General features: G+C 37.8%; 3 protein-coding genes across 3 annotated transcripts in view; 2 read left to right on the top strand and 1 right to left on the bottom strand.

The window, feature by feature from the left end:
* Positions 1-12,430, top strand: part of LOC121727791 (nicotinamide riboside kinase 1) — a 20,305-nt gene extending 7,875 nt beyond the window's left edge. Inside the window, exons 2-4 of the mRNA XM_042115784.1 lie at positions 8,800-9,176; positions 10,316-10,442; positions 11,819-12,430. Coding sequence (XP_041971718.1) covers positions 8,800-9,176; positions 10,316-10,442; positions 11,819-11,920 — 606 coding nt within the window. The 3' untranslated portion in view covers positions 11,921-12,430. The remainder of the gene's footprint in view (positions 1-8,799; positions 9,177-10,315; positions 10,443-11,818) is intronic.
* The window catches only part of LOC121727789, a 27,137-nt gene extending 1,454 nt beyond the window's left edge, over positions 1-25,683 (bottom strand). The window contains exons 1-7 of the mRNA XM_042115782.1: positions 25,624-25,683; positions 17,498-17,640; positions 16,760-16,918; positions 16,400-16,546; positions 14,656-14,760; positions 704-812; positions 427-560 (exon numbers count right to left, since the gene is read on the bottom strand). Coding sequence (XP_041971716.1) covers positions 427-560; positions 704-812; positions 14,656-14,760; positions 16,400-16,546; positions 16,760-16,918; positions 17,498-17,640; positions 25,624-25,644 — 818 coding nt within the window. The 5' untranslated portion in view covers positions 25,645-25,683. The remainder of the gene's footprint in view (positions 1-426; positions 561-703; positions 813-14,655; positions 14,761-16,399; positions 16,547-16,759; positions 16,919-17,497; positions 17,641-25,623) is intronic.
* Positions 1,150-7,890, top strand: LOC121727792. The gene is made up of 5 exons (XM_042115785.1): positions 1,150-1,169; positions 6,147-6,222; positions 6,301-6,369; positions 6,602-6,738; positions 7,758-7,890. The coding sequence occupies exons 2-5, from the start codon at positions 6,174-6,176 to the stop codon at positions 7,884-7,886; spliced, it is 384 nt and encodes a 127-aa protein (XP_041971719.1). The 5' UTR covers positions 1,150-1,169; positions 6,147-6,173; the 3' UTR covers positions 7,887-7,890.
* Positions 25,684-26,420: the final 737 nt, after the last annotated feature.

The following is a 26,420-nucleotide window of genomic DNA, read 5'->3' on the forward strand; positions in this document are numbered from 1 at the left end:
TGTGGTAGGTTTGTAAACCTTAGCCGTTAAAGGGTAAATAGGCTTTTTAGCCGTTATAGTGGCGTTAATAAAACGCCACTTTATTTGAATTTTTGTCTGTCGCGGTCATAAAGTTAATATTCCGCTAGGTATAATAACTTTATGGTCGCGGTCGCGTGCCGTTCGCGGTTGCGAGGTTCGGAACATCTGCATCACCTCATTACATTCTGTGACTGCGCGTTTTCACATTACACGGTGCGATCTTGGATGAGATATCGTGCCGATAAGCAAAACAATGAGAAGGACAGGGATATTATGCTTTTAATATTAAAATGACAACTTAAATTTAGGTGGTGTGACCTGAGCTGCGGCAATACTGGAAAAACTTTTTTGCCAAGGCCAGGTAGCCAAAATTATAATTTGCTGAATAAAAAGTAGATTAATTACCTTGTGACCTCAACCGTTTGTGTGAAATATCCTTCGTATGGTATCTGGACTACGTATCTCCACACTCCCTGGTAGTTGCGGGCGAATACCGGAGTTGCGTATTCCACTCTCGCCGGGCATGGTGTGGGTGGGCCCTAAGAAATTAGGATGTTTTTTAAACCTGTTTTTTTATTGTGCAAAGTACCCACAAACAAAACACGTTTAATACAATTCATGTGATTTTACTTTAGTGTATTGATCAGCTTGATCTTAATATTTATAAATTAATATTAGGTACCTCATATCTGTGTGGCGGAGAGTGAGGAGCGTGTGGGGTAACTCCAGGGTCCTCTCGACGTTCAGGGCCAGCACTCTCACCGTTGATGGCTCGGTAGAGCATACAGAATCTGCAAAAAAATACCATAATATGAGTTGCCGTAATTTATTACAGTATTACGAGCAAGTCCGAGTAGTTAAGGATACGATACGATACGATTATCAAAATGCCTGTACCGTAAGACCAGAGTAGACAGAATGATAGAGTATACCGACTTAGAACTGATGTTGAAATTTTTAAATTTGACGTATTATGACGAAAATCGTCGCTAGGGTTGTTAAATTGTTACCTACGAATTTAAAACTATGACATATTCGCTGGACGTGTTCCTCTTTGGTCGTATTGTTGTTTGTGTTTTGGCACATGCGATTAAAATTGTCAGAATCCAATTTTGAAATCTTTATTTTAAATATTTAAAAATAAATTATATCAGCCAGCGCGAGGCACATTCCGTTCATAATCCTAGTGAAACCCGACGAATTTGACAGATATTGAAACCTGTCCGTTTCTTTGCAGTCGAACTACTGGTCGTTATGTCTATTGTGGTAAGACCATGGTCACATTATATTTCATCGCTTCATTTTTCAGATATTTTATTCACAACGTAGTCCCTTTAACCTACAGGTGACTTTTTGCACGCTTTAAAAGACATTTATGAAACTAGTTACTCTCTTAAGAGTCAGTTATGACTCAATAGTCAATATTCCCCTACCACCCCCACCACCGCCGGAGTTGTGGATGGGGCAGACGGCCATTTTGGACTCCTTTCCTTTTTCGTGCACGGTGGTGACAGCACGCACCTTTCTATTAATAAGAGTTTGAAAAAATATTTCATGTTTTTAAATTTTATTTTATTTATTATTTTTATTATTTATTCCACGTTGTTCGTAATGCCAAAATGAAGTGCAGAAGAAAAAATCGCTCATTACGAACGAAAAATAATTACGTAAACGTTATCACCGCAAACAAGTTGAATCATCAGACCCATCTGATACTGAAGGTAGGAATTTTTTGTATTACAATAACACTTAACAATAATAAATGACATCAGGAAAGGCCGTGAGCCTTGTCCGGTCAAACTAAATCCTTCGTCAGGGCAGGCCGTGAGCCTTTTGTTCGTTGAAGTGATGATAATAATTAATTATCCGTTGTAATATTGCAAATAAATGAGATCAGGAAAGGCCGTGAGCCTTGTCCGATCAAACTAAATCCTTCATCAGGGCAGGCCGTGAGCCTTTTGCTCGTTGAAGTGATGATAATAATTAATTATCCGTTATAAAATTGAAAATAAATGAGATCAGGAAAGGCCGTGAGCCTTGTCCGATCAAACTAAATCCTTCATCAAGGCAGGCCGTGAGCCTTTTGCTCGTTGAAGTGATGATAATAATAATCATAATATATTTTGTTTTTGGGCGTTCTTAATGCCGACAACAATTCTGGGCAAAGACCTATAAATGCCGAAACGCTGGCAATGGCGTAAGATGGAGCCCTGCTCCGTCCCTCGTAGTACCCGAATCCATTCCGGGAACCGAGGTTATTCTAGAATCTAGAAACATTGGAACCGAAGAACCCGGTTCCAGGAATAGTTCTGGTGGAACAATTATAAAATGCCGAGGCAGCGGATCAAGCACTTGTTCCCGAAATTTCGGAAGCTCTCGAAGAATCCACTAGTGACACTCCTGACTATGGATCTAAAATTCATGATAATTTAGCCAAATTATGGTTTCCCCTTCTAACAAAAGGGTTGACAAACTTAGAGAATCGGGAGAAGATATTAAAGGACTATTCAATTCCCGACAACTGCAGGTTGCTACAAGCACCGAAACTCAATGCTGAAATTTCAGCAGCTGTCCCCGATTCCACTAGGAACTGAGATAAAATTTTATTTATCCACCAACACCTTTGTTGTGGTATAACGGCTGTTAAATATAGGGCTCTCGATATTCTCTAAGTGGGAGGACAGAAAGAGTGTCATTCACCACTTAAGCAACGTCTGTCGCTTGCTGTCGGACTTGCATCCCACAAATGCTCACAGTAGAATATAAAACGTAATTACACCAAACCTGGACAAGAACTTTATACATCATGTCGTCCAGGATTCAGTAAGAGATGACACTCATTTCGGAAACAAGCTGCCGGAAAAGATCAAAGCGGCTAAAGCGATCGAACGACGGGGTCAAAAAAATTCAAAAGACCAATCCGAGAGCATCCGGTTCACAACCCAATAATAACCGTTCCTATATAATTCGGGAAACTGCTCGGGCCCACACCGGTATACACCGAACCGTGGCAACCGAGTTAGGAGAACTTGATGCAGGAACAGTCTGCACCCACGACGGCGAACAAGCCGCGTACTCCGGCGCCGCAGTGACTAAGGTACATGCTGGCCGAATCAGATTTTTTTACAAAATCTCGTCTTAATTCAGTATTTCTTGATTGGATACAACATGATCTCTACATAGTACCTCTTTGCAAAGAAGTTCATCAAAGTAATGTTCCTCGTAATACTTTTTCGAAATCGGAACATCAAGAAATTAAGGTTTTGATTGACGATTGCTTAGCTAACGTAAATGAGACTTTGAAACTATTGCACTGCCTGGGATTCGTGATTAATTTTGATAAACCCAAGCGTAATTTTTTTGGTTTTGTTTCCGATACTAAAAATTTAATTATCTCACTTCCAGATAGTAAAAGAAATAGTATCGCACGTTTAGCGTAAAAAAAAAATATATATCGAATGCACTTTGCGAGAATTTGCTTAATTGATTGGAAATCTAGTTGCGGCGAGTCCGGTCGTAGATATTTTTCAATTGTAGAAAATCCAAATTACGAACGTAAGACAAAATTACCTTGTTCTATTCTTGAGGATCTCACTTGGTGGATTAACAATATTATAAAACGGCATCGCATCCAATGCGACACACCGGTTACAAAATGGAAATTTACACGGACGCATCGCGAACCGGCTGGGGCACAGTTTACAATAACAAACGTGTCCACGGTTGGTGGTCAGCTAGTGAATGCACTTACCATAATTATAAATTATTTAGAATTATTAGCAATTCTTTTTGGACTTAGAGGCTTAATAGCATCTAAATAAACTGTACGATATTATTGCGATTTGCGGGTAGATAACACAACAGCCATAAGTTATGCAAACAGAATGGGAGGAGTATACCAAGGGAAATCTGGCTTGTTCAGAATCTATAATTATTAATCCTGACACAGAATGAGAACTTTCTACAAAATGTGTCCAAAAAATTGTTACACAATTTAGTCAAGCGTGAGTCAACCGGATGTTGACCTATTCACTTCTCATACCAAGGCCAAATGCACGAATTACATTTCCTGGAGGCCTGGAGGCCCAGAAGCATTAGCGATAGACGCTTTGACTTCACTTTAAATTGGGGAAAATTTTACTTCTATTCATTTTCTCCTTTTCCTGAAATACTAGTTTAAACTTTAGTCTACGGATGATAAGGCACATGGAATTCTCGTTTTTCCTTATTGGCCTTCTCAGCTCTGGTTCCCCCTTTTACAAAGATTACTAGCAACCGAAATTTTATTTTTACGGCCTAATAAAAATCTGCGACGGTCACATACAAGGCTATAACATCCCCTCAATGCAAGCCTTTTCCCAAAGACGTCCACGAGAGGCCGTCGACCTCATACTGGCATCTCTCCGATAGCACGGTAAAGCAATATAATGTTACTTATAACTTATAAGGCATGGTGGCGGTTTTGTGATGATACAAATATTGACCCATTTCAATCAAGTCTATCTGTCGAGTCGGCCCGATGAAGAGTGGTAGCTGCGCCCGCGCAGCGTGAGGTGAATGGGGTCCGCGAGCCGCGCCCCGCGCGCCCCGCCAGGCCCGCTAAGGCCGCGAACACAGTCGCGCTGTTGTTTGCGCTAAGGGCGCGAACATTCCGTTTCATGCTTATTAACTTTTTTGACGAAACAGTTTAATGAGGGCTGCTCGTACGGAAGTAGGTACTCGCAGATCTATCTGTACTCCTCGGTATATCGGTCCCGACGAAAACGTTGGTCGTTTGCTTAAAGGAGCTTATAAATTAAGACCAAAAATTCACAAATACATATTACAGACTTGGGACCCTCAGGGTGTTTTAAATTACAAAGCGGAATGGTAGGTATCCATATATTTCGTTAGTTCTAGGTACAGCCTACAGAGTACAAATCCTATTTTTGATAAAGATAGAAAATATTTCATTTAATAATAATAATGCTAAGATTCTAATTACAGATATCATAAAGACCTCCGTTCCGGGACAGGAGCAGCCTTTACTGCTAAACCATTTTTTACAGATAATCCAAAGATTTGTCCAATTTCTAAGAAAGGATTATATTTCCGTCACCAAAAATAAGAGATCTTTAAAAGACGGGAAACTGTTTCTCACTCACAAACCGCCACACAAGCCAGCCACATCCCAAACGATCAGTCGCTGGATTAAGCAAGTACTATCGGAAAGTGAAGTGGACGTGTCGACGTTCGGTGCGCACAGTACCTACTCGCCACGCGTCCACCTCGGTCGCGAGCCGCGTGGGCCTGGACGTCAACACGATCCGCAAGGTTGCTGGATGGACTCCTTCATCAAATACTTTCACTCGATTCTACAATAGAATCCTCCTTGATGAGGGAACTTTCGCAAGATACGCTTGCCTTACCTCCATAGATATATAAGACCTATCATGTAATAGTTTTATGTGTACTGATTGATTATTATAATTCTTCCAATTATTATAAGATAAACAAATAAAATAATATAATATGTTGTATATTATATTTTTTATCATTACCTTATTATTAGGAAAAACTTTCAACTCTAAAATTCTACGTTGTTGATTTTTCAAACGTTTTTTTTCAAAATTTGATTGATCCAACGAACTTACCTTGTGTGAAGTTCGATCATTAATATAAGAATCGCTTCATTTGAAGATATAATTAATACCCACCCTCCCTAAGAGACCCAAGGTGGAAAGTTTTTCCTACACTAAAAATAATGAGTCCAAAATGGCCGTCTGCCCCATCCACAACTCCGGCGGTGGTGGGGGTGGTAGGGGAATATTGACTTTTGAGTCATAACTGACTCTCAAGAGAGTAACTAGTTTCATAAATGTCTTTTAAAGCGTGCAAAAAGTCACCTATAGGTTAAAGGGACTATGTTGTGAATAAAATATCTTCAAATGAAGCGATTCATATAATAATGATCGAACTTCACACAAGGTAAGTTCGTTTGATAACTTATTATTTGCTGCAGTTATTAAAAAACATGCTGTCATGTGTCAAATAATAAAATGTCATTGTCAAATCACAAATGTCAATACAAAACATTGAGGTTAAGAATTGAATTAGCCTTTTAATTCAGAAAATACCGCACAGTTAATGCATAAATTAATGTTGAAAATACAATGTCTTCAGCATTAGTACGCCAAGCCCTTGAATTTGTTGAACCAGAAGGTAAGTCGACTTATCTAAATAATTGATTGTCGTGGTTTAATTAAGTGAGGTTTTTATAACTTTGTTTACATTTTTCAGAGAGTGATAAAAGGAAACGTAACAAGCGTCGCAACAATTCAACTCGGCATCCTACGGGCACAGTTCAAGGTTCGTTCGCTTGAAGTCATTGCGTCATACACTTGTAGTAAATCTAACCTCAATCTGAGAATAGTTTTACTATGGAACTACTTAGGCTGTTGTGAGTTGTGACATTTAGTTCTAGTACGGCTGCGGAGACTCGCACTCGTTTGTATACCACTCTAATATTTTTTAGTGCGATTTTAGTGCAAGTGTAAAAAAATCCTACCAAACTGCTTTATTAAAAACTGAAAATTTTCAGATTTGTATCATCCGTACAACCAAAAGAATAAGAAGCCAACTAAAGGAACTGAAAAGTCAAAGAACAGCGCTGAAGAAAATATTAAAAAACTATTGGCCCTTTCAACTCCGGTAGCAAAAAGTGTGGCAAAAGACAAGGTGGGTAACTATAAGATAACATATTTATTAATATTAACACAATTAAATTATTGTCCTTTCGAATATGTTATAACAACAGTTTTAGAAAGACAGTAATAATGTGTTTGTAATTTGCATCAGATATGGTGTACCACTTACTAAAATTTTGCTATTGCAATAAGGTCCAAATATGGTACATCAGATTTATCAGCAGCCAAAGATCATGGTAATATTAAAAATACATAAATTAGCAATTGTAAAGCATAATAAATTTTTATACAAGGGCTAATTAATTAAGTATTATAATTAAGTAATTAGTATCATAATTACTTTGCCTTATGTAATAATTATTGTTATGAATTTTTTTTTGGTGTTGTATTATTTTTACCACTTTAATGTGTTATTAAAAACCAATCCAGTCCAACCAAGTCATAAAACTGAAAAAGTCATTATCAGATAAGAAATAATATTGTTTTACAACGGTAAGTTGAACTGGTAGATATTACAAACTAGAGAAAATATAGTTTTCTTCTGACATTATTTAATACGAGCTTTTGCCCGCGGCTTCGCTCGCGTTAAGAAGTATTATTATATACAAACTTTCATCCTCTATTTGAACCCCTTGGGGTTGGAATTTATCAAAATCCTTTCTTAGCGGATGCCTATGTCATAACATCTACCTGCATGCCAAATTTCAGCCCAATCCGTCCAGTGGTTTGGGCTGTGCGTTGATATATCACTATGTCAATCAGTCAGTCAGTCACCTTTGAGTTGTATATATATATAGATTTCTATAGTACATTCCTAATATCTTGCAGGAGTGATGCAATTGTATTTTTTGCAATTATGCAGGTAGTTTTTTTAAGCCAAGATGGAATGGGGATTGTGAATTTGTACTGTGTACTCAAACTCAAATTTCAAACTCAATTTTTTTTTATTCAGAATAAATTTAAAGGAACGAACCGGCGAGAACACAAGTACACATTACCTATTATATATCGTGAAGGAAAAAAAATCTTCATTCATTATTTTATTTTCAGATTATTGAAAGAGCAATCAAAGGAAAACCCCTGCTACAAAAAGTTGAAAAACCCAAAGAAGACGAATCATCAATTCTATTTCCAGAGGAAAACTTTGAAGAATTTGAGGAAAACTTGTTTTGTAGCTAGTTCATAATTATTTTTGTGATGCATATATGGACATACCTGATGCAGTTTTAGGAAAAGTGATATTGGTTGTAACAATAGTAACATTCCTAGTATTCATACTCTGGGTAAACACTTACCCTTTCATTGACGAAGGTAAAGATTACATTTTGTATATTTTATATTTTTTAATAGTTACGATTTATCAAACACGAGCTTTTGCCCGCGGCTTTGCTCGCATTAAGAAGTATTAATATACAAACTTTCATCCCCTATTTAACCCCTTTGGGTGAAATTGATCGAAATCCTTTCTTAGCAGATGCCTACGTCATAACATCTACCTGCATGCCAAATTTCAGCCCGTTCGGTCCAGTGGTTTAGGCTGTGCGTTGATAGATCACCATGTCAGTCAGTCACCTTTGAGTTTTATATATAAAGATATATTACATGTTTATATCTGATAAATTATTAATAAATATATTTTCACTTTGATTAATTATTATCAGGGCGAGCGAAGTAAGTCCTAGTATATCCCACAACCTGTTAACATTTTGTGGTACACTTTACGGAAACACTATCACACCTATTGATTTGTGCTGTAACATAGTAATTTTTATTTATATGCAGATTGCAGATGTGTTATCATCAGTCAGTCAAGGTTTTATCATATGTAGATGTGTGTGTTATCATCAGTCAGTCAAGGTGTGACGACACAAGACCCCACAAAGCTCGGCTTTTAGCTAGTTTATCTGTAATTTCACTTTTATTTAACTTATAGTGCAATTTTCTCTGTTACAGATTTACAAGTATATCAATACATTCCTGATCCACAGTGGGGCTTGCTCGCTTGTGCCGTTTGGGGATTATTCTTCATCGGGGGGCTTATGGCATACACCCTATATCACATCTACCCCTATCTATAAAAATAATATATAAGATGTCACGACAAGACTGGATCATTATTGGTATTGCCGGAGTTACATGCGGAGGAAAGACCACTATATCCAACAAACTTAAAGACACTCTAAGCCCAGTGTACATTTTCCACCAAGACCAATATTTCTACCCCGACGATAGTCCTAACCATGTGAAATGCGAGGGCTTGGAACATAACAACTACGATATCCTATCGTCCTTAGACATGAATAAGATGTATGAAGATGTCTTAAAGACTATGAATGGGGAAAATAAAGCGCATACATACAATGAGAACAGTGGTAGTGGCAAATTAATATTATCTGGAAAGAAGTTTATAATAGTGGAAGGGTTCACCGTACTCAACTTTGAGCCCATAAACGAGATTTGTGATTTAAGGTGAGCATTATTTTTATATTATAGTAAGGTATGCTATCTCTCATGTTCCATTTACAACAGAGGTGATATTATTTTGACTTTGCTAGTAACAATAAGCAAAACTGGTAAATTGCGGTTTCTTTTCTCCTCCTCAGAGTAGAGTTTCCTACTATTCTTCTTAGCCACAGACATAGATCAAGATAGATACCGCATGTCGCTTCATTTGTATGAAAACGAGCGTGTCACTTTTTCCTACCTACTGTGACGTATCGATGATAAGAAACGTGTCCATTATCTAGGCTAACGTTACTATTTGAATTTCTACAGCTCAATACGGCACTTTTAGGCATTTTTGAAATTCCGATTGACGTCCAATTCCGATAGCAGACTAAACAGACTTTCGAATGTCCATACATGGTACATAATATGGTACATACACATGCAGTATCTATCTTGATCCGTGTCTGTGCTCTTAGCTATATTAAATTTAGCTTACTAACTACCTTTGTAATGTTGAGTTATCCTCAAGACATACAAGTGAGACACACCATTGTGGGAAAACAAAGTTCTATATTTTATCAATATAGAACTTTGTTTTCTCACAATGGTGTGTCTTACTATTAAAGCCAAAAAGAAGGGTACTTTGGCTGTATATGTAATATTGGTTCTTATCTGATTCTTTAATAAATGAGGTGAAAATATATTCCTAATAATGGTTCGGAGATAACACAGGCCATATAGTTAATCCGCGTCGTTAGGCTAATAACTATTTTTTACGTACTACAACAGTAGATACCAGGGTGTAACAAAAATGAGTAAAAAATACTTAATAAAGAGCTAATTATGAAAGTAGCCGCAATGAAAGTTTTATTTTAGCATTGCATTCATGACGTTGGGGCATTTCTCATAGAAACATTAAACATAGAAGTCAAAAGTTGTTACTTTTGACTGCTATGTTTCTATGTTGTGTTCTCTGCATCGTCATACACACTCCAAAGTATCATACTTGTTTTGTTACAACCTTTTTTTTATAAGTAAGGGGCAAACGGGTCACCTGATGGAAAGCAACTACCGTCGCCCATGGACACTCGCAACATTAGAAGAGCTGCAGGTGCGTTGCCGGGGGTTGAGTTTTTTAAATTTAGCCGCATTATTTTCAGATACTACCTGGTTCTAACCTACGAGGAGTGCGTGCGGCGTCGCGGCTCGCGCGTGTACGACCCCCCCGACATACCCGGATACTTCGAACAGTGTGTGTGGCCTGAACACAAGCGGTACAGGCAAGAGGTAAACACGCAATTATTGGCACTTTAAGGGCCAGCTCTAAAACTCGGTCGCACGCTCGTGTGTGTATAAATGAAAAATAGTATGGGCAGTGCAGGCATAGTAAAAGGAGGGGAAGTAAGTAATCTTCATACAAAGGCACCGCGCGCGGCTTATATGTGTGCGCCATAGTATCAATGCGTCGCCACATACGGCACACAACAAAATCTCGGCGTGTTTTAGAGGCTGGTACCGCCGAGATTTTGTTGTGTGCCGTACGTGGCGACGCATTGATACTATGGTGCACACATACAAGCCGCGCGCGGTGCCTTTGTATGAAGATTACTTACTTCCCCTCCTTTTACTATGGTGCAGGCGCGTGCGACGGAGCGCGGACGCGGGCGACGGACTGTCACACGCTCGGCGGACGGCGGGCACACGGTGCGGGCGTACGCTTTTCGCAGTCGATGTTGTTTCCGTTGACGTCTTTTTGCCAAATAAAAAATTTGTAAATAATCCATTGTAATCTATTCGACACAGCTGTACACGCTCGAGATAAAAATTATACTAGCGGCGCTAAATGAGATGAGCGCACGCGACGGGTGCCCGCTCGCGGATTCGTGGCCCGCGGCGGTCTTTCGACGCGTGCGCCCGCGCCCGCATCCGCCCGTGTTTAACGGTTGGCACTAAGGCCGGCCATGGATCAGCAGTTGCAGTCGAAACCGACTACAAAACGCGGTCGCCGCAAGGCAGTTTTCCGCAATATCCGCAAAACACGGACCGCTTGAGCAGTTCTTGAGCGGGCTTTATTTCAACGCTACTGCTCTAGAGCAGTCGGTCCCAACTGAAACTTGCGGTCCGTCTATGGCCAGTCTAAGGGCCCTTCCACACGCCGTTTTTTACGCTCGTTTGTATCGATACAAACGCAAGTTGAACGCTCAGCAAACGCAAGGAAGCCTAAAGTTTTAAACTTTATATCTGCCAAAACGCGATGAAAACGCGCAGAAGTCGAGCGCATCAGAAACGCGCATCGTCAGGGAGCAAAAAATACGTCGTGGGGTAGGGCCCTAAGTGTTCATACTACAGAGAATCCTGCTGAGGTAAAATCTATTGGGATGACTGTCAAGAAGTACTTTTCTTTATTGCCTAGTTGAATTGGAAAATCAAGTTTACGGCTAAGCCGTTTATGGGTTTCATAGAATGCGCAATGGACCATGAACCGCTACTGAAATTTTACTTATTTTGCGTATGGAGGAATAAGAAATTCTATACCATTTAGAAGCCACGGATAGAGAGAATTAGGCAAATTTCGACTTCATTCTAATCTGTAGTTGTTACTTAAACTTTAACATAAATATTATATCACATACATTAATTTTGTTTGTGTATTATTATTTCAGATAGAGAAAGACAAGCGCATCGCATTTTTGGATGGCAGTAGACCAGATAACTTCGAATCTATAGTCTCTGATCTAAAGGAGAAGGGAGCCAAGTATTTATGATTTAATTTTGGGAGTAGCATTAGACTTAACTATTGAGTAACATTATATTATACTATGATATAGTATTTTATATATTTTGTAACGCATCTTTGTACTACGAAATAAATTATTTCAAAGGCAGATTGAGAATCAACTTTATTTGGCTGGGTTCGGCTAGGGCTAAGACATAATCCAATCAAATTATGTAGGCCATCTACTTAATGAATAAACTACTCCATAGTAAATTTTATAATTATTGCGGATTTCACCAACGCGTGTGAAAGTTGATTCTTGATGAAATATAATCAATCTCTTTCGTTCTTTGTATGAATGAAAGAGAAGGCACTATATTTTGAAAAACGAAAAAGTAGTAGGCGTCGGTGATGTATAGCGATTTGTAACTAGTTAATTTAAAATATCCCAGTTGAATTTTTATATTGTTAAAGTATATTAGCCCACATAAAATTAGTCTGTCGCTATGTCACTTGTACAACATTCACGAGAATTGTTAATAAATTAATTTCATAGTTATTTGTTGTTTTATGTACAGTCTCTAATTTTGCAAACATTTATCCATACTTCCATACTTATAATATTATAAATGCGAAAGTGTGTCTGTCTGTCTGTCTGTTACCTCTTCACGCCCAAACCGCTGAAACGATTTTGCTGAAAATTGGTGATACTTTGAGTTCCGGGAAAGGACATGGGCTACTTTCTATCCCGGAAAAATGTACGGTTCCAGCTCGATAACGGAGTTGCGTGCATCATCTAGTTACATTATAATGTTAAAGTGCAGATTCAGATGCGTGTGGTATTTAAAAGGCGAGTACAAAGAAGAATTGTATGGACTGATCCAACTGATAATGCTGTGTATTGTTCTGCTTAACACAATTAAACGGGTTTCTCTGTATCTACTCTTAACCATATACCTACTTCTCTTAACGAATACTTTTATTGACGTGAAAATTTCTCGGCCACGTGTCACACCAATTCCGCCGACCTTTGCCAGAATCTTGAACTGATCTTGGACTGTTCTTATAAAATGGGAATTATGTCATTAAAACTGCATTTTCTTCTGTGACGTTTGTATAGAACTTTTTACAATTTTACCTGGATTGGACTTAAGAAATCAACATGTAAGTTGTAACCTGGGGCTGTACTACGCAACTGTTTTGAGACTCAAACAATAGGGATGATGACAAGGTCAAAGATTAGCGAATTTTGTTAATACAATATAGAAATCACGGTAAAAAATAAGTGTTCCCAAAATTTCAGCTCGATAGCATTTGTATTTTTTTTGTTATGCGCCTTCAAAGTTGGATATTCATGTCGAATTTTTTTTCAATTAAATTTCTTAATATTAGTATACAATTCGATAACATATGCAATTAAAAGCAACTTTTGTTATGAAACCACTTTCATAAACGCAATATTTAATAAACCTGTCGAACAAAATTGTCTCCCGATGCGTACAAACTACGAAAGACTGACGTCATACTTTCGTAGCAATTTGTATGGAGCGTTTCGGGCAGGTCTTTTTTATGAGATATTTGAATTGTCATATCTTGGTGAATTTTTAAGCTATCAGAGTCATTCTTTCAACGACGTTTCTATTTTTTAAGTGTCTTTCAATTAACGATAAGAAAAAAAAAATAGTCATCATGCCTATTGAACGAGAATGCCGCGTCTTGCTCTAACAATGTCATTTCACGTTTATTAGAGTAGGACGCGGCATTTTCGTTCGATTGTTTGAGTCTCAAAACTGTTTCGTGGTACGGCCCCTAGACCAAGGTTCATGCGGCCACGGCTGTATTGCCGCCTTGGGTGGCGCCGAACTCTCCGCACCACACGTCGCACATTCTCTACAAACTCTTTCAATATCTGCATCTATACCGGGCAGGCCCGGATCTACGTTTTAAAAGGGAGGAGCAGAATCCCAATTTACCGCCCTCCAAACAAAAATGTGCGTTTTCAATTAGTACTCAAATAAAATGCTATGATTGCCCCGCGACAAGGGGCGCCTCCAAGTCTTTTAACAACAGATAGAATTCTGCGAAACAACGTTTCAACGCCACCTGTGGCGCACGTGGCGGTGAAGAAAGCGGCAAAAGATTGGGAGGTGGCCTCCGGACGCCCCCCAATCTTTGCCGCCCGGGGCACCTTCTCGCCCCCCCTAGATCCGGGCCTGATACCTGGCCAGTTGGCCACCAACTGAAACTTCGTGCTATTCGCTTATTTTAACTATCCCCATGTGATCCACATGCAACTCGCTCAACATATAATATTGTAAACTAGTCGGTATAACTAACCTACTACCCCATACAATATTCTAGCCTTTTCTCTGACACCTCTGGGCTCTGGCGTTCAATTATTATTGAATGGTCACCAATATAAAGAATTTTACGTGGGAGAGCCATGCTTCTGCACGAATGGGTCGGCTCGACCGGAGAAATACCACGTTCTCACAGAAAACCGGCATGAAACAGCGCTTGCGCTGTGTTTCGCCGAGTGAGTGAGTTTACTCACTCAGAGTATACCGGAAACCCAATCCCCTACCTTATTCTTAGTAATTATTCCCTTCCCTACCCTCCCTATCTTCCCCTATTACCCTATTCCCTCTTAAAAGGCCGGCAATGCACCTGCAGCTCTTCTGATGCTGCAAGTGTCCATGGGCGACGGAAGTTGCTTTACATCCCGTTTGCTCGTTTGCCCCCTTATTTCATAAAACAAAAAATTAAAAATAAAGGTATACTTACACCCCGCCATTCGCGCAGAAGCCAGTGTCGCGGGGCTCGTCGTTGGCGCGGTGCTCTGCCTGCAGCGCCTCGTCTTCCACCGACCTCTTCGCGCGTTCCTCAAGCCTACAAGAAGAGTAGGTTATTCATGTTTACGTAGAGATTTTAATTGGACTTTTGGTCCATTTATGTTCGGGCCACACTAACGTCAAACGCCGTTAATTATCGCGTTGTTGGACGTTAGGTGTAGCCACAATTTAACGCGATAATTTTCAACGGGGTTTACAATGCCGTTTGCCGTTTGGCAATAGCTGTAGTGGCAGTACATCAAAGAGATTAACGCGAGAATTAATGCTATGAAGCGGCCACACTACGCATCGTCACTGTGCGTTGAGAGCCCGACGGGATCACACGTGTTGGCTTCGACTTGTTTGCATTTAAATAGCACGTTTTTTAATTTAAATACGTACTTTGGTTATGGAGTCTTCACTCTACTCTTGTTACTCCTAACGAGAAAGTAATTGCTTTTTTTAGATTTTCCAAACCGAATAACTGAAATCGCAATGGTAGTTCCAGAGATATGCGAACACAAACATAAAAACATACATACATACCATACATACATACATACATACATACATACATACATACATACATACATAAATACTTACACTTTTGAAAAATTTTGGCACATTTGTTCAGACGCTGATATACGAAAATTAGGCAGTTATATTACATACATACGCGTCGAATTGATAACCTCCTTTTTTTGAAGTCAGTTAAAAAAAAGACCCGAGCATAAAATAAACGCCGTTTTCAACGCCGTTTTGAACGGCGTTAAACGTTGACCGTTCAAGTGTAGCCACCCACTTTAACGCGTTAAAATTATCGCAATAATTGTCGCGTTGTTGGGCATTGACGTTGGACGTTAGTGTGGCCCGAACATTAGTCATACTTTAAGGTAGCCTTTAAGGTCTACCTCAAAGTATGACTAAATAGTACTCAAATATATAACAAGACGTAAATACATATTATATAAATACATAATAGTAGGTACGTAAAGTACTCCTGAGCCTATTTTCTCCTGATTAATTTCGTTGCGGGCCTCCAGATAGTTTTAGCATGTCCCTCGGGCTCCCTGATCATCCGGGCTATCAAAGAGTTTTCGTGGTTGGAATTTGGATACTGCTGTCGATCCTGGCTACACAGGAGATATAGAGGTAGGAATGTATGGTGGGCCAACGCCCGATTCTGCACAACTCAATATTACGACTTCTTCATCTCAATAACACATGCGTCTACAATAATTGCCCATGAACTTTGAATGTGCTTAGTTCGTTGCCTTATCGTGGTGGCAATTATTATGACACGTTCTTTTATCATCGTGGTTCTACTATACGCGTAAAGAGGCAAATTATTAGCTACGCAATCTTGGTCGTTACCCGATTCTGTATCATGGCAAATTGCAACCTCAACTGCACCTACCTGTTTTAGTCAACCTCATACTCTGCGTCGAGGCTCAACCACACGTACCTTTACCCAACGAGATCATGAACGCGCTAATCTCAGGAACTACTGGTCCGATTTGAAAAATTCTTTCAGTGTTAGATAGCCCACTTATCGAGGAAGGCTATAGGCTATATTTTATCACGCTAATACTAATAGGAGCGAAGAAATAGAGGAAAGTGTGGAAAAAACAGGGGGAAATTATTTGAAAGGGCTTATTTAAACGCGCTAATCCCAGGGACTACTAGTAATATTATACCTGTTGTGGTCGATGTCGTGCGCGGGGCTGGGCTGTGGCGTGTAGTGTGCGGGAGGCATGTGCGCCACTCGCGGCAGGGCGTCGTCCGCGCGCAGAACCGGCAGAGTCCGGGAGAGGAACCGTAGAGTCTGGTTGCGGATTAGGTCGCTGGAAGGAAGGTCAAATGTACAGATTTCCGGTGGTATTGAATTTAAACATAAAAAAAATGTATCAAGTATCTAATTGACAAACAAGAGTATATTTTACGTTCGTCTACGTTCACACCAAACGTGTTGTTAATCGCGCTACAGTCAGTTTGGTGTGAAGACTGTGAACGTAACTGTAATCAATTTATAGTGTCATCTTCTATTTGATACTTACAAAGGGTACGGCTCCCCATTGGGGTTCTGCCCCATGGGGTTCCGCGGTATGAGCCCCCGGTTGAGGTCCCCGCACAGGTTGTTGGCGCTCACGTGCGCGCGCGTCTCGTCCGAGCCCGCGCACTCCGTCGCCACCTGCCGGTACGGAGGGGGGCGTACCCTGGAATATTTAGGGTAGGCTTGTCAGATATTGGCTCTATGAAAAAGGTATTTACAGCCCTTCTGAGAACAACCTTCTTGTTCTGGAAGTTGGATAAAAATTAATATAGTTGCGTTGACAACATCAACATAGTTGATAGGCTATAATTTGAAAATTATGTTGAGTTTTACTTGAGTTATACTCGTTATAAGTATCCCTTATTATATACCTATGTAAAGCAGTTAAACAGGCATAGAGTATATCACGCAATCATCAAATCTGTATTAGAGATATGTATTTTACATCTATGACACTATTAAAGGAAGGAAATCAAGGATGCTCAGTTTAATCTTTAGTTTTTATATTAATTGTTAAATATTAAAAACCTAAGGGACCTATCAGACAGAGAGCGGTCACGCGTTCGAGCGTTCTGCGTTCTCATTCTGCGTTCGAGCGGTCTACTGACCGCTATAGAGTAATACAACACAAAGAACACAAAACTGACCGCTTGCAAGCTTGACCGCGTGACCGCTCTCTGTCTGATAGGTCCCTCAGATAAACCGGGCACAAAATAGAACGAATTTATTCGTCAGTACTTACCTAGGAGGCGTAGCATTCGGTGACTCAACGAAGGCATAGTATCCCTCAGGCGGTTCCTCTGTGTCTGTCGCGTTGTTGTCGACAGCGCCGGCCGCTTTGGGTTCGACAGTAGGCTCCGTTACTCCAGCCGCCGCTAACACCACCTGTTGAAAATACCAAAAACCCAGTTATAACTAAAAGTTGTCGAAAAGTTAGTTAAGTAGAGGTTGCATGTTTTCGGATTTTCCATTCGATATTACATCTAAATATCGTGGATTTGGTGGCTTGAGAGTGCAAAGCAGACAATACACACTTATATAAAATTGTATAACGTTTCTTGTAGAAATTTTTAATTGGTAAGCTTGTAGTGGTTGGGAATTTTTAAGGTACGGCTACATCATTTAATTTACTACAGTAGAGGAAAAAACAAAGGAGGACAAAATAGTCATTGCAAATTAGTTATCGCACAAGAGTATGCGACAACTAATTTGCAATGAGTAAGCTCTGAATCTGTTGATTTTGATGTAATTCGGTACAAGTATAGACTAGCTGCATCACCGAGATTTTCTATTGCGTGCACGGAATCGCGGCCAGATAAACGTAATTCTACTAAGTGGTTTAATTTATGAAGATAGTAAAACAAAAGCTATTACAGTTCATTTCCTTGATAAGGAAACACTCGATAGTCTCGAATAGTGAACAAGGTCTCAGTCGCCACTAAAATGGGCCAGTAAGTTAAGTAGCTTATAACAATTGAATTACGACGGACAAAATTCTTTAAAATCTATGTTTTGCCGTGAAAGTGGTGAAACAAAAATACATTCTTATTTCTAGCGTTCACTTTCTTTTTAATAATGGCGACAGTGGATTTGGGGCAACACATCAAATTTTACGCTCCGAACGCCTCCGAATGGACGGTCCGATAGCTTGGATAATCGATTTTGAGTTTTGAGACCAAGTCCGTGTTCTCTATTTTGGTGCGCCGATACTACGATTCGGGCTTTTTCCGTTGCAGGTTAATCGTATTATAATAGGACGTATTAACTTATGTTTGCAAGTAGGTAGGTAGTTAGGCCTCAATATGATAAATGTAAAATCAAAGCCAAATTCGAAAATGTATTGGATATAACGTTCAGTCAACGTTTTGGGAACTAATTTGGAAACTATCCCGGCGAGATGAACCGGTGTAAGAAATTCGCATCTTTTATCAAAATTATGGATTTAATATCGATTTTTCACTATCTTTTCTCTATATTGTTTCTAGTTCTATGTAGTTAGAGCCCTAAGCGGGCCCATAGACGGTCAATTTTATTGCTCAATATTACGTATACTTAATTGTGGAATTGACCGTATATAGTTAATATTGAACAGTTTGAGCTAGTTTAATTTTTATCGCACCATATTATTGTTAGTAGGCCGCCTAACTGTTAGGTCTGTAAAGCTTTACCCTGCATCAGAATTTTATCTCCATTTGACCTTCGCTTCGCGCTTCGCTAAACGAAATGGGCTACAGTTTACACCCTAAGGCCTAAAAGTAAGAGTGGTGTGTATTCCGGTACGAATCCGGGCGACCCAGTTGTTCGCGTCTCCGAGTACAGTTACCCGTTACGCGGTGGTACCCTGACACGAATACCGCACGCACATGTTTACTACTGATGTATATCGACGACATTGTCAATGAAAGTTTTTTATGAACCAGGGAAGGTTAGGGACCACTGTACAAAGACACTCGCAACGCCAGAGGTGTTACTTTCTTTTGGATATTACAAGTCGCCAAATATTCAATTTCCCTAACAAAATACTATCTGCCAATAACGATTCCTATTAAGCATGTTGAGGACGTCATCAATCTCTCAAACAACTGCTAATCGTGTATCTTGACCTAATCTTGACTGTAACTTGCCTGCTGTCTCTTGTATGTTTGATAGCCTGGACCTATTCAGAGTCAGTATATTTCTAACAAAAGCTTCTAAAGTCCCAACCAACATGGCGAATCCAGGCATACAACTTCATATAAAATGTCTAAAGTATGAAAGTGTGATCAAAATGATGAGATTATCGTAACAATAGTCTCATCATTTTGATAATTGTAATTAGATATTTTTATTTTGGTATTTAATTTGATTGCTCTATAATATAATGACTCACAGAAGGTAGGTAACTTGATCCCTTATTTACTGTTGAAAGATAACCGGATATTGTTAAAAATTTCAGTAACGAAGAAGTTAAAACCTGTTTAATCTTAATTTAACAGTTAATAACCACGAGATAAAAATGTAAATATTTTCGATAACGCCACTCTGAATACATAAACAGTGATTAAAAGTATAATGTTGTGAAATCTTTCGTCGAAAGCTTTTGTTAAAATATTTCATATTAAAATCCAAGCGGAGTACCTCATGGGAACGTTCTTGGGCCACTCTTATGGCATAAATAGTTGTCATGTTTTACATGTATGTAATGACAACATAACGGACTTATAATCATTGTTGTAGATGGTAAAGCATCAAAATTAAACTAACAAACATAATTCCCATGGAGTACCACAAGATTACATTCTTATATCATTATTTTTCACCGTTTATTTTAATGATTATAATATACAAATTATTAATAGTCAATAAAAGTTCAAATTAATCATAAGACGTGTCCAAATGATATGATATAACGAAGATGAAAGTTCAAACATTCCAATAATCCGAAGAATGCGAAGCTTTTGACAACACATCATTATGTTATTAAATTGATTGCCCACTTAAAGATGATCAAAACATCATTAACACATAGTCAAAATATCATTTCGAATTTAAACCTTAAGGCCTTAGCACATTTTTGATGATTAACGATGTGAAGTGTTTTGTGTCTTTAAATTAAAAAATCCCGATTGAACCAACCATGTCCTAGCAGATTTTATAATTTGTAGAACCATCATAATACAAACGGTTTCTTAATTCTATGAAGGTATCAAAGAATTCTATTCAAATAGAAGTCTTTGGAAGGTATAGACAAATTGACATACAAGGAAATTATCTATCATTTTAACTTCTGCACCATATTTTGTTTGTGTTCGTAGATGCGTAGATTAAACGCATTTCTATGGCGTTATTTTGTTTATTGTTCACATGATGAAGCACCCTTAGGCATTTTATGGTCAGATTTGACTTTCACGTGGGTTATTGTATTTAGTAACGTAATTACGATGACACACTTTGTATTGCTTAAATGTCATTGTTTTTGTTTCGCTCTAAATACTGTACCTACATTACAGGTTTCTCTGGTTACTCCTACGAATTGAACTCTTTCTCATAATGTTGTTTCATAGTTTATTTTAATTATTTTATATGTTGCTCTTCTCAGTCATTTTCTAACGTCGTTTTTAATACCTCTCTTAATACAAATAAAAATGAAAATTCGAGTGTCCTTAGCAGGATGATCAAAGTATACATTATGGGTAGATATTATGTTTTCTTATTTGGATATGCATTTTGGTAGTAGCTCTTAAGTTTATTTGTGTCTCCTATTCCATTTTTGTTGCATCTATTTTGGCCATACCGATTGGGTATTTTCTTAAAATGTATCGGTGACAGTTTCTATTACCATTTATAGAAAAGCTTAAAAGCATAAAATCGAGGTATGGTTATAAATAGCTTTTTATGGACTATCCTTCAATACCTTTTAGGTATTAAAATAAACTTAAATGTAGGTTAATAAGTGGGTGTAAGGGAATATCATAGAGAAAGCTGTATCCTTTGAGTTTTTCGTGACGTCACGGATGACCGTTAGCATGACCTTGCTGTAGGCCAAGGTCCATAACGGATAGGTCATTGAACTTTTGTTTGTAAGTCAGGTTTGTTTCTATTGTTATTAGTTCAATATTAAGTTATTACGAGGTGGAAGAAAACTGTAAAAATACGGATGCTAATAGATCAGAAGAAGACACTAAATAGGACTATTCTGAAAGTAATTATTATTATTAAAGAAGATTATTAAAAAGTAAAACAATAATATAAAGAACACAGTTTGTTTGTCCTTCTTTTCTTTTCTTGTTTAATTATTTTGAGTCTTATCAATTATTATGATTTACGACTGCACTAAGAGACTTTAAATGATAGAAATAAAAATATTTCTATCATTTAAAGTTTTATGTTAAAACAAATACTTTAAATAAATAAGTATGCGGCTGTTTGAGTGACTTTATGTTAAAATAAATAATCCTCCGTTCAAGAAAAATAAAACTTAAGAGATTCCGATAACATAAGTCATTTAAACTACAGTTAGAAAATACCTCGAACTAGAAACAGCTATCTCCAAAGTTAAGCGACGGGAAATTCCTATTATCAGAGGTGTTGACTCGAAAGTCATAATATATTCATATCGAGACACGAATGATCTTCCATCACGACACGAGGCGGAGATAGTTTTCACACTCACTATGAATTAAACAATTGTTTGATACGATTGTATTCTACCTTCAATATGTACATTTTCAGAGAAACTTAGGCTGGTATAAATAGTCAGTACTTAAACTTAAAATGCGACCCGGTCTCAAGACGCGGTTCGGCTCTGTGATTGGTCCAAATTTTGACAGCTAACCAATCACAGAGCTTGAACCATTGCTTGAGACCGAGATGCATCTTGAGTACTGACTATTTACACCAGCCTTAATCAAAAATGATGGGTACCGTACTTAGAGACATTTAATGATAACTTAACTTTAATAAAATGGAGAATTAAACAGAAAATGCATTTTTTGGTAACGTCTTTATAACTTTAAATTAAAGTTAAATAATAATTAAATCTAAATGAGTGCAGCCATAAGTCAGTTGGTGCACATGATTAACGTCCATAGTACCTTAAAATATTAGTTTCGCATAAAAGAGTATTTCTATTTTAATAAGATCTATGATACCAAATGTGTCCGTAATTATTCTATTCATTCAGCTTTATAACTCCAAAATTCTTTGGCAATTTTCTGTTTATTGAAACACTATATCGCATCTTTAGCATCGTACCTTATGTAATTATATCTTTAACTTTAACCATAACAAAAGAAAGAAATAAAAAAAGAAATAAAAAAATGTCTAATGAACTGTCAAATCCCTAGTAAAAGTCCATAATGGACGCCATATTTGACGATAACCTTATCCTTAACTATAACTACGACTCTGGTGCAACCCATCCTAACATAATATACGAAAACTGAGCAATACATATGCGTCGAATTGATAACCTCCTTTTTTGAAGTCGGTTAAAACATATCCAAAGCTGATCTTCATAAGGAAAGTTTGTTGCCACTTGCCAATCACAAATCACAATAGAAGTCGGTTTCAACAGTCTCAATGCAATACTTTCTACATAATATTCTATTGTATCATACATTCATACCCAATAAGATATGGATTTTACGCCAAATTAAGGTCACTTTTTCTTTCCTTTGCGGACGAAACGGAAACGACCCACATATCAAAGTCATAAAAGACCTTGGAATCTCTTCGAATAAAGATAAGTTAATTAAAGATAATGTGATTCTTGTTAAGTTTATTGCTTTCTAAATTGTTACATATCCATAAAAGAGGATGTTTGGTAAAACTTTTTTGTCTTTCCACATCAAGGTGCCTCGTCACAATGGTCCATGCTGCCCCACTACAAGCCGGTGAAGACGGGGAAGTGGTGTATGATGGCGGACGATGGTCATGTCAGAATAGTATGTCTACACAATGACCATGGCCTTAAGTGGGCCAGCATGGCCACCATTGTAAAGAGGTGCCTTAACAGAAAATTAGGCTAGGATTCCTTGAAGAGCTCTATTTGAGTAAATGAGTAATGCGCTGGGAGAGCGGTGGAAGTCGTTCAATAGAGTTCCCATGGCTCTTCTAAGTGCGGAAGTTTGTATCGCATGGGTTTTAGTAGGTTAAAATCCCACATATCCTACCCAGGAATCTCTTTGAAGATTTCCTCTGTGCTAAAAAGCAGAGGCTGTGGCAAGGAAAAATTGCTATTTTTTTGCTAAAAAAAAGAATAACAAAAACTCCTAACGTCAAAACATAACCAAGCAACGTTGCTATTGAAAAGGTAAACTCCGTGTGTAAAAAAACCGAGCTTTGAACATTTTTTCTTATCCCATCGTTATAAAATCAATAATTTGTGCGTAATAATGACGCACTTACCGCCGTTCTCAAAGACATTAAGTTATGATTAACCTTCAATTAAATGAAGAGTTTGACAGATAATGTATGGGGCTTATGTCAAAATTTTGAATTAATTAAAATTATTACATTTAAGTAATTAATATTTAAGTAATTAATAATTACATTTAAGTAATTAATTTTCCACTCTGAGTGCGGCAGTTAGAGACGAATATTCGTTACTTATGAAGATTTTGACATAAAACACATACATTATCTGTCAAACTCTTCATTAATATGAAGTTTAATCATCATTAAATGCCTCTGAGTGCACGGATATAAACTATGCTATTAACTTAACAGAAGCTGGTAATAACTTTCATTTTAATATAATATATCTACACTACTATTATAAAGAGGAAAGATTTGATTGTTTGTTTGTCTTGAATAGGCTCCGAAACTACTGGACCGATTTGAAAGATTCTTTTACCATTGGAATCCTACATTAATTCTGCTGAACATAGGCTAAATTTCATTTTATAAAAAAATAGGGTTCCGTAAGATATTTGGGATTTTCGGACGCAAGGTGTAAAAAATCAACCAGAAATGTTACTTTTTTCGCGTACGCTGCCTAAACTATAAAAGATAGAACCACAAAATGTCCTAAGTAATTGTAGATATTTTAAATATCTACAAAAAAGTCCGCGACACACTATACCTATCTATGTTGAGTGAGGCACAATAACCATTTTTTTATTAAAAAATCTTGAAATGTTTTTGGACTATATTTAAATGCCTTTATTTTACTCATGGCATTAATTCTTATCAAAATAAATTATTTCATTACTAAGTACAGTTAATGTAGATTTAGAAAAAAAAAAAACAATAAAAATGTGTATAATAATTATTATAATATAGTAGTTACAGGCTAAATAGTGTAAACCGTTGTTATGTTCTGCTTAACATAAAGATTGACTAAGAAATAATAATTGAAAAAAAATATTTATAAATCAATGTGCACCCGTGCGAAGCCGGGGCGGGCCGCTATTTATTATAATTATATTTCTTAGTAACAAAAATACGATAATAATTCATCAATTAATACGATATTTGTAAAATAATGGTCGCAATTGGAGACATTGTGTTTGTACAAAATATTATTTGGTACTAGCATAGTTGACTTAAAATATTATTCAACAGGTAGAGTTTTCTTTTCATTATAATTTATTAGTGTTATAATAATGATATTAATTCAAATTACCTTAATATAGGATACACTACATAACTTTTTTTATCTGCAATTCCTAACGTGAAATAAATTTTAACGGAACTACTTACACATTTTCCCGCCTACTCCACATTTGTGTCTTAAGAGCTTACCTGACTCTAAAAATCAAACATCGTCCTTCTCTCTTCACACTCACGCCCGTCTTTCATATGCCAGGTGAAAAAGGACGGCGCGGAATCATTGCCGAGTTAGTTTTACTTGAATAAAAGACGAACTATAAAGATTATGAAAAAAGTGTTTTGAGCAAATTTAGGTTTTATCAATACCTTTTTAGATATTAAAAAATATTAAAGAAAAGACAGCAAACTTCGAAGATCCAAGCAAAAATGTGTCTAAAACAAGGTATTTTGTAAAAAGAAACTATCGAGCATTTTTTGAGTAATCGTGTTTTCGTCTTGAGCATTTAATCTTTATGAACTGAAGTTACTTGTGTCAAAAAATCAGTTTTCTAGACCTTACAGATTTTGAGATCAAGGTTAAAGTATGTAGTCAAGTTAGGGTCATATGGGCTCTTAACAAAGTTCCGTAGATTCGGATCCTATTCGATTATTAATTTGACTCTTTATAAAGATTTACAAAAGAATATACGAGCTAATTATGATAACTGGCAACTCCTTATGAATTACATACATTCCTAGATGCAACGACCCTACGACGATGCTTAAATCAACTACCACAACTTTTTTAAATGTTAAAAAAATCTTGTTTTTTTTTTAATATAATAAAGAACTCACCAAGAACACAAAACACCGCATGTTCACAAGTCACACAGCACTTACTTTCTAGCGCGCGCGGGACACAGTGCGGCCGCCGGTGTAACGGGGCCGCGAGAGTGGAGCATTTCTCCGCAGCGCCCCTGATACACCTGCGACTGTCGCTGCGAAGACGTGTAAGGCCAGAATACACTTGCGACTTGGGCTTACGAGAATAAGACGTGTAAGGCCAGGATACACAAGTGAGTTGTGGCAAGTGACGGGTAAGGCCAGGATACACCTGTGAATTGTGGCAAGTGACGTATGAGAGTCAAATCAGACCGGAACTCGACGCGTAGATACATTTCTAAATTTGTATTGAAGTGACAGACTTGCATGACATCTCACGCAATTGAAGTCTGTCAAATCCATACAAATTTAGAAATGCATCTACGCGTCGTGTTGTAGTCTGAATTGACCCTTAGGCCAGGATACATTTGTGAGTTGTGGTAAGTTACGTGCAAGGCCAAGATACACCTGTGAGTTGTGGCAAGTCACGTGTAAGGCCTGGATACACGTGTGGGTTATGGCAAGTGACGTGTAAGGCCAGAATACACGTGCGAGTTGTGGCAAGTGGCTTGTAAGGCCAAGATATACTGTTGTATCCGTTACTAAAATTCCCTGAACTCCGGGAGTTCTGGCAGAAGTAAAATTGTATATCTATATTTTAAAGCAGTCACACATTTTGCCGACAGTCTACTCTAACTCCATCTTACACTTTTCTATCAGATCAATCAGTCTAGTGAAGATAATTTAGTATTTTTACTTCAGAGGAAGAC

Source organism: Aricia agestis, chromosome 6 (genome assembly GCF_905147365.1).
Source record: "Aricia agestis chromosome 6, ilAriAges1.1, whole genome shotgun sequence".
Classification (NCBI taxonomy): domain Eukaryota; kingdom Metazoa; phylum Arthropoda; class Insecta; order Lepidoptera; family Lycaenidae; genus Aricia; species Aricia agestis.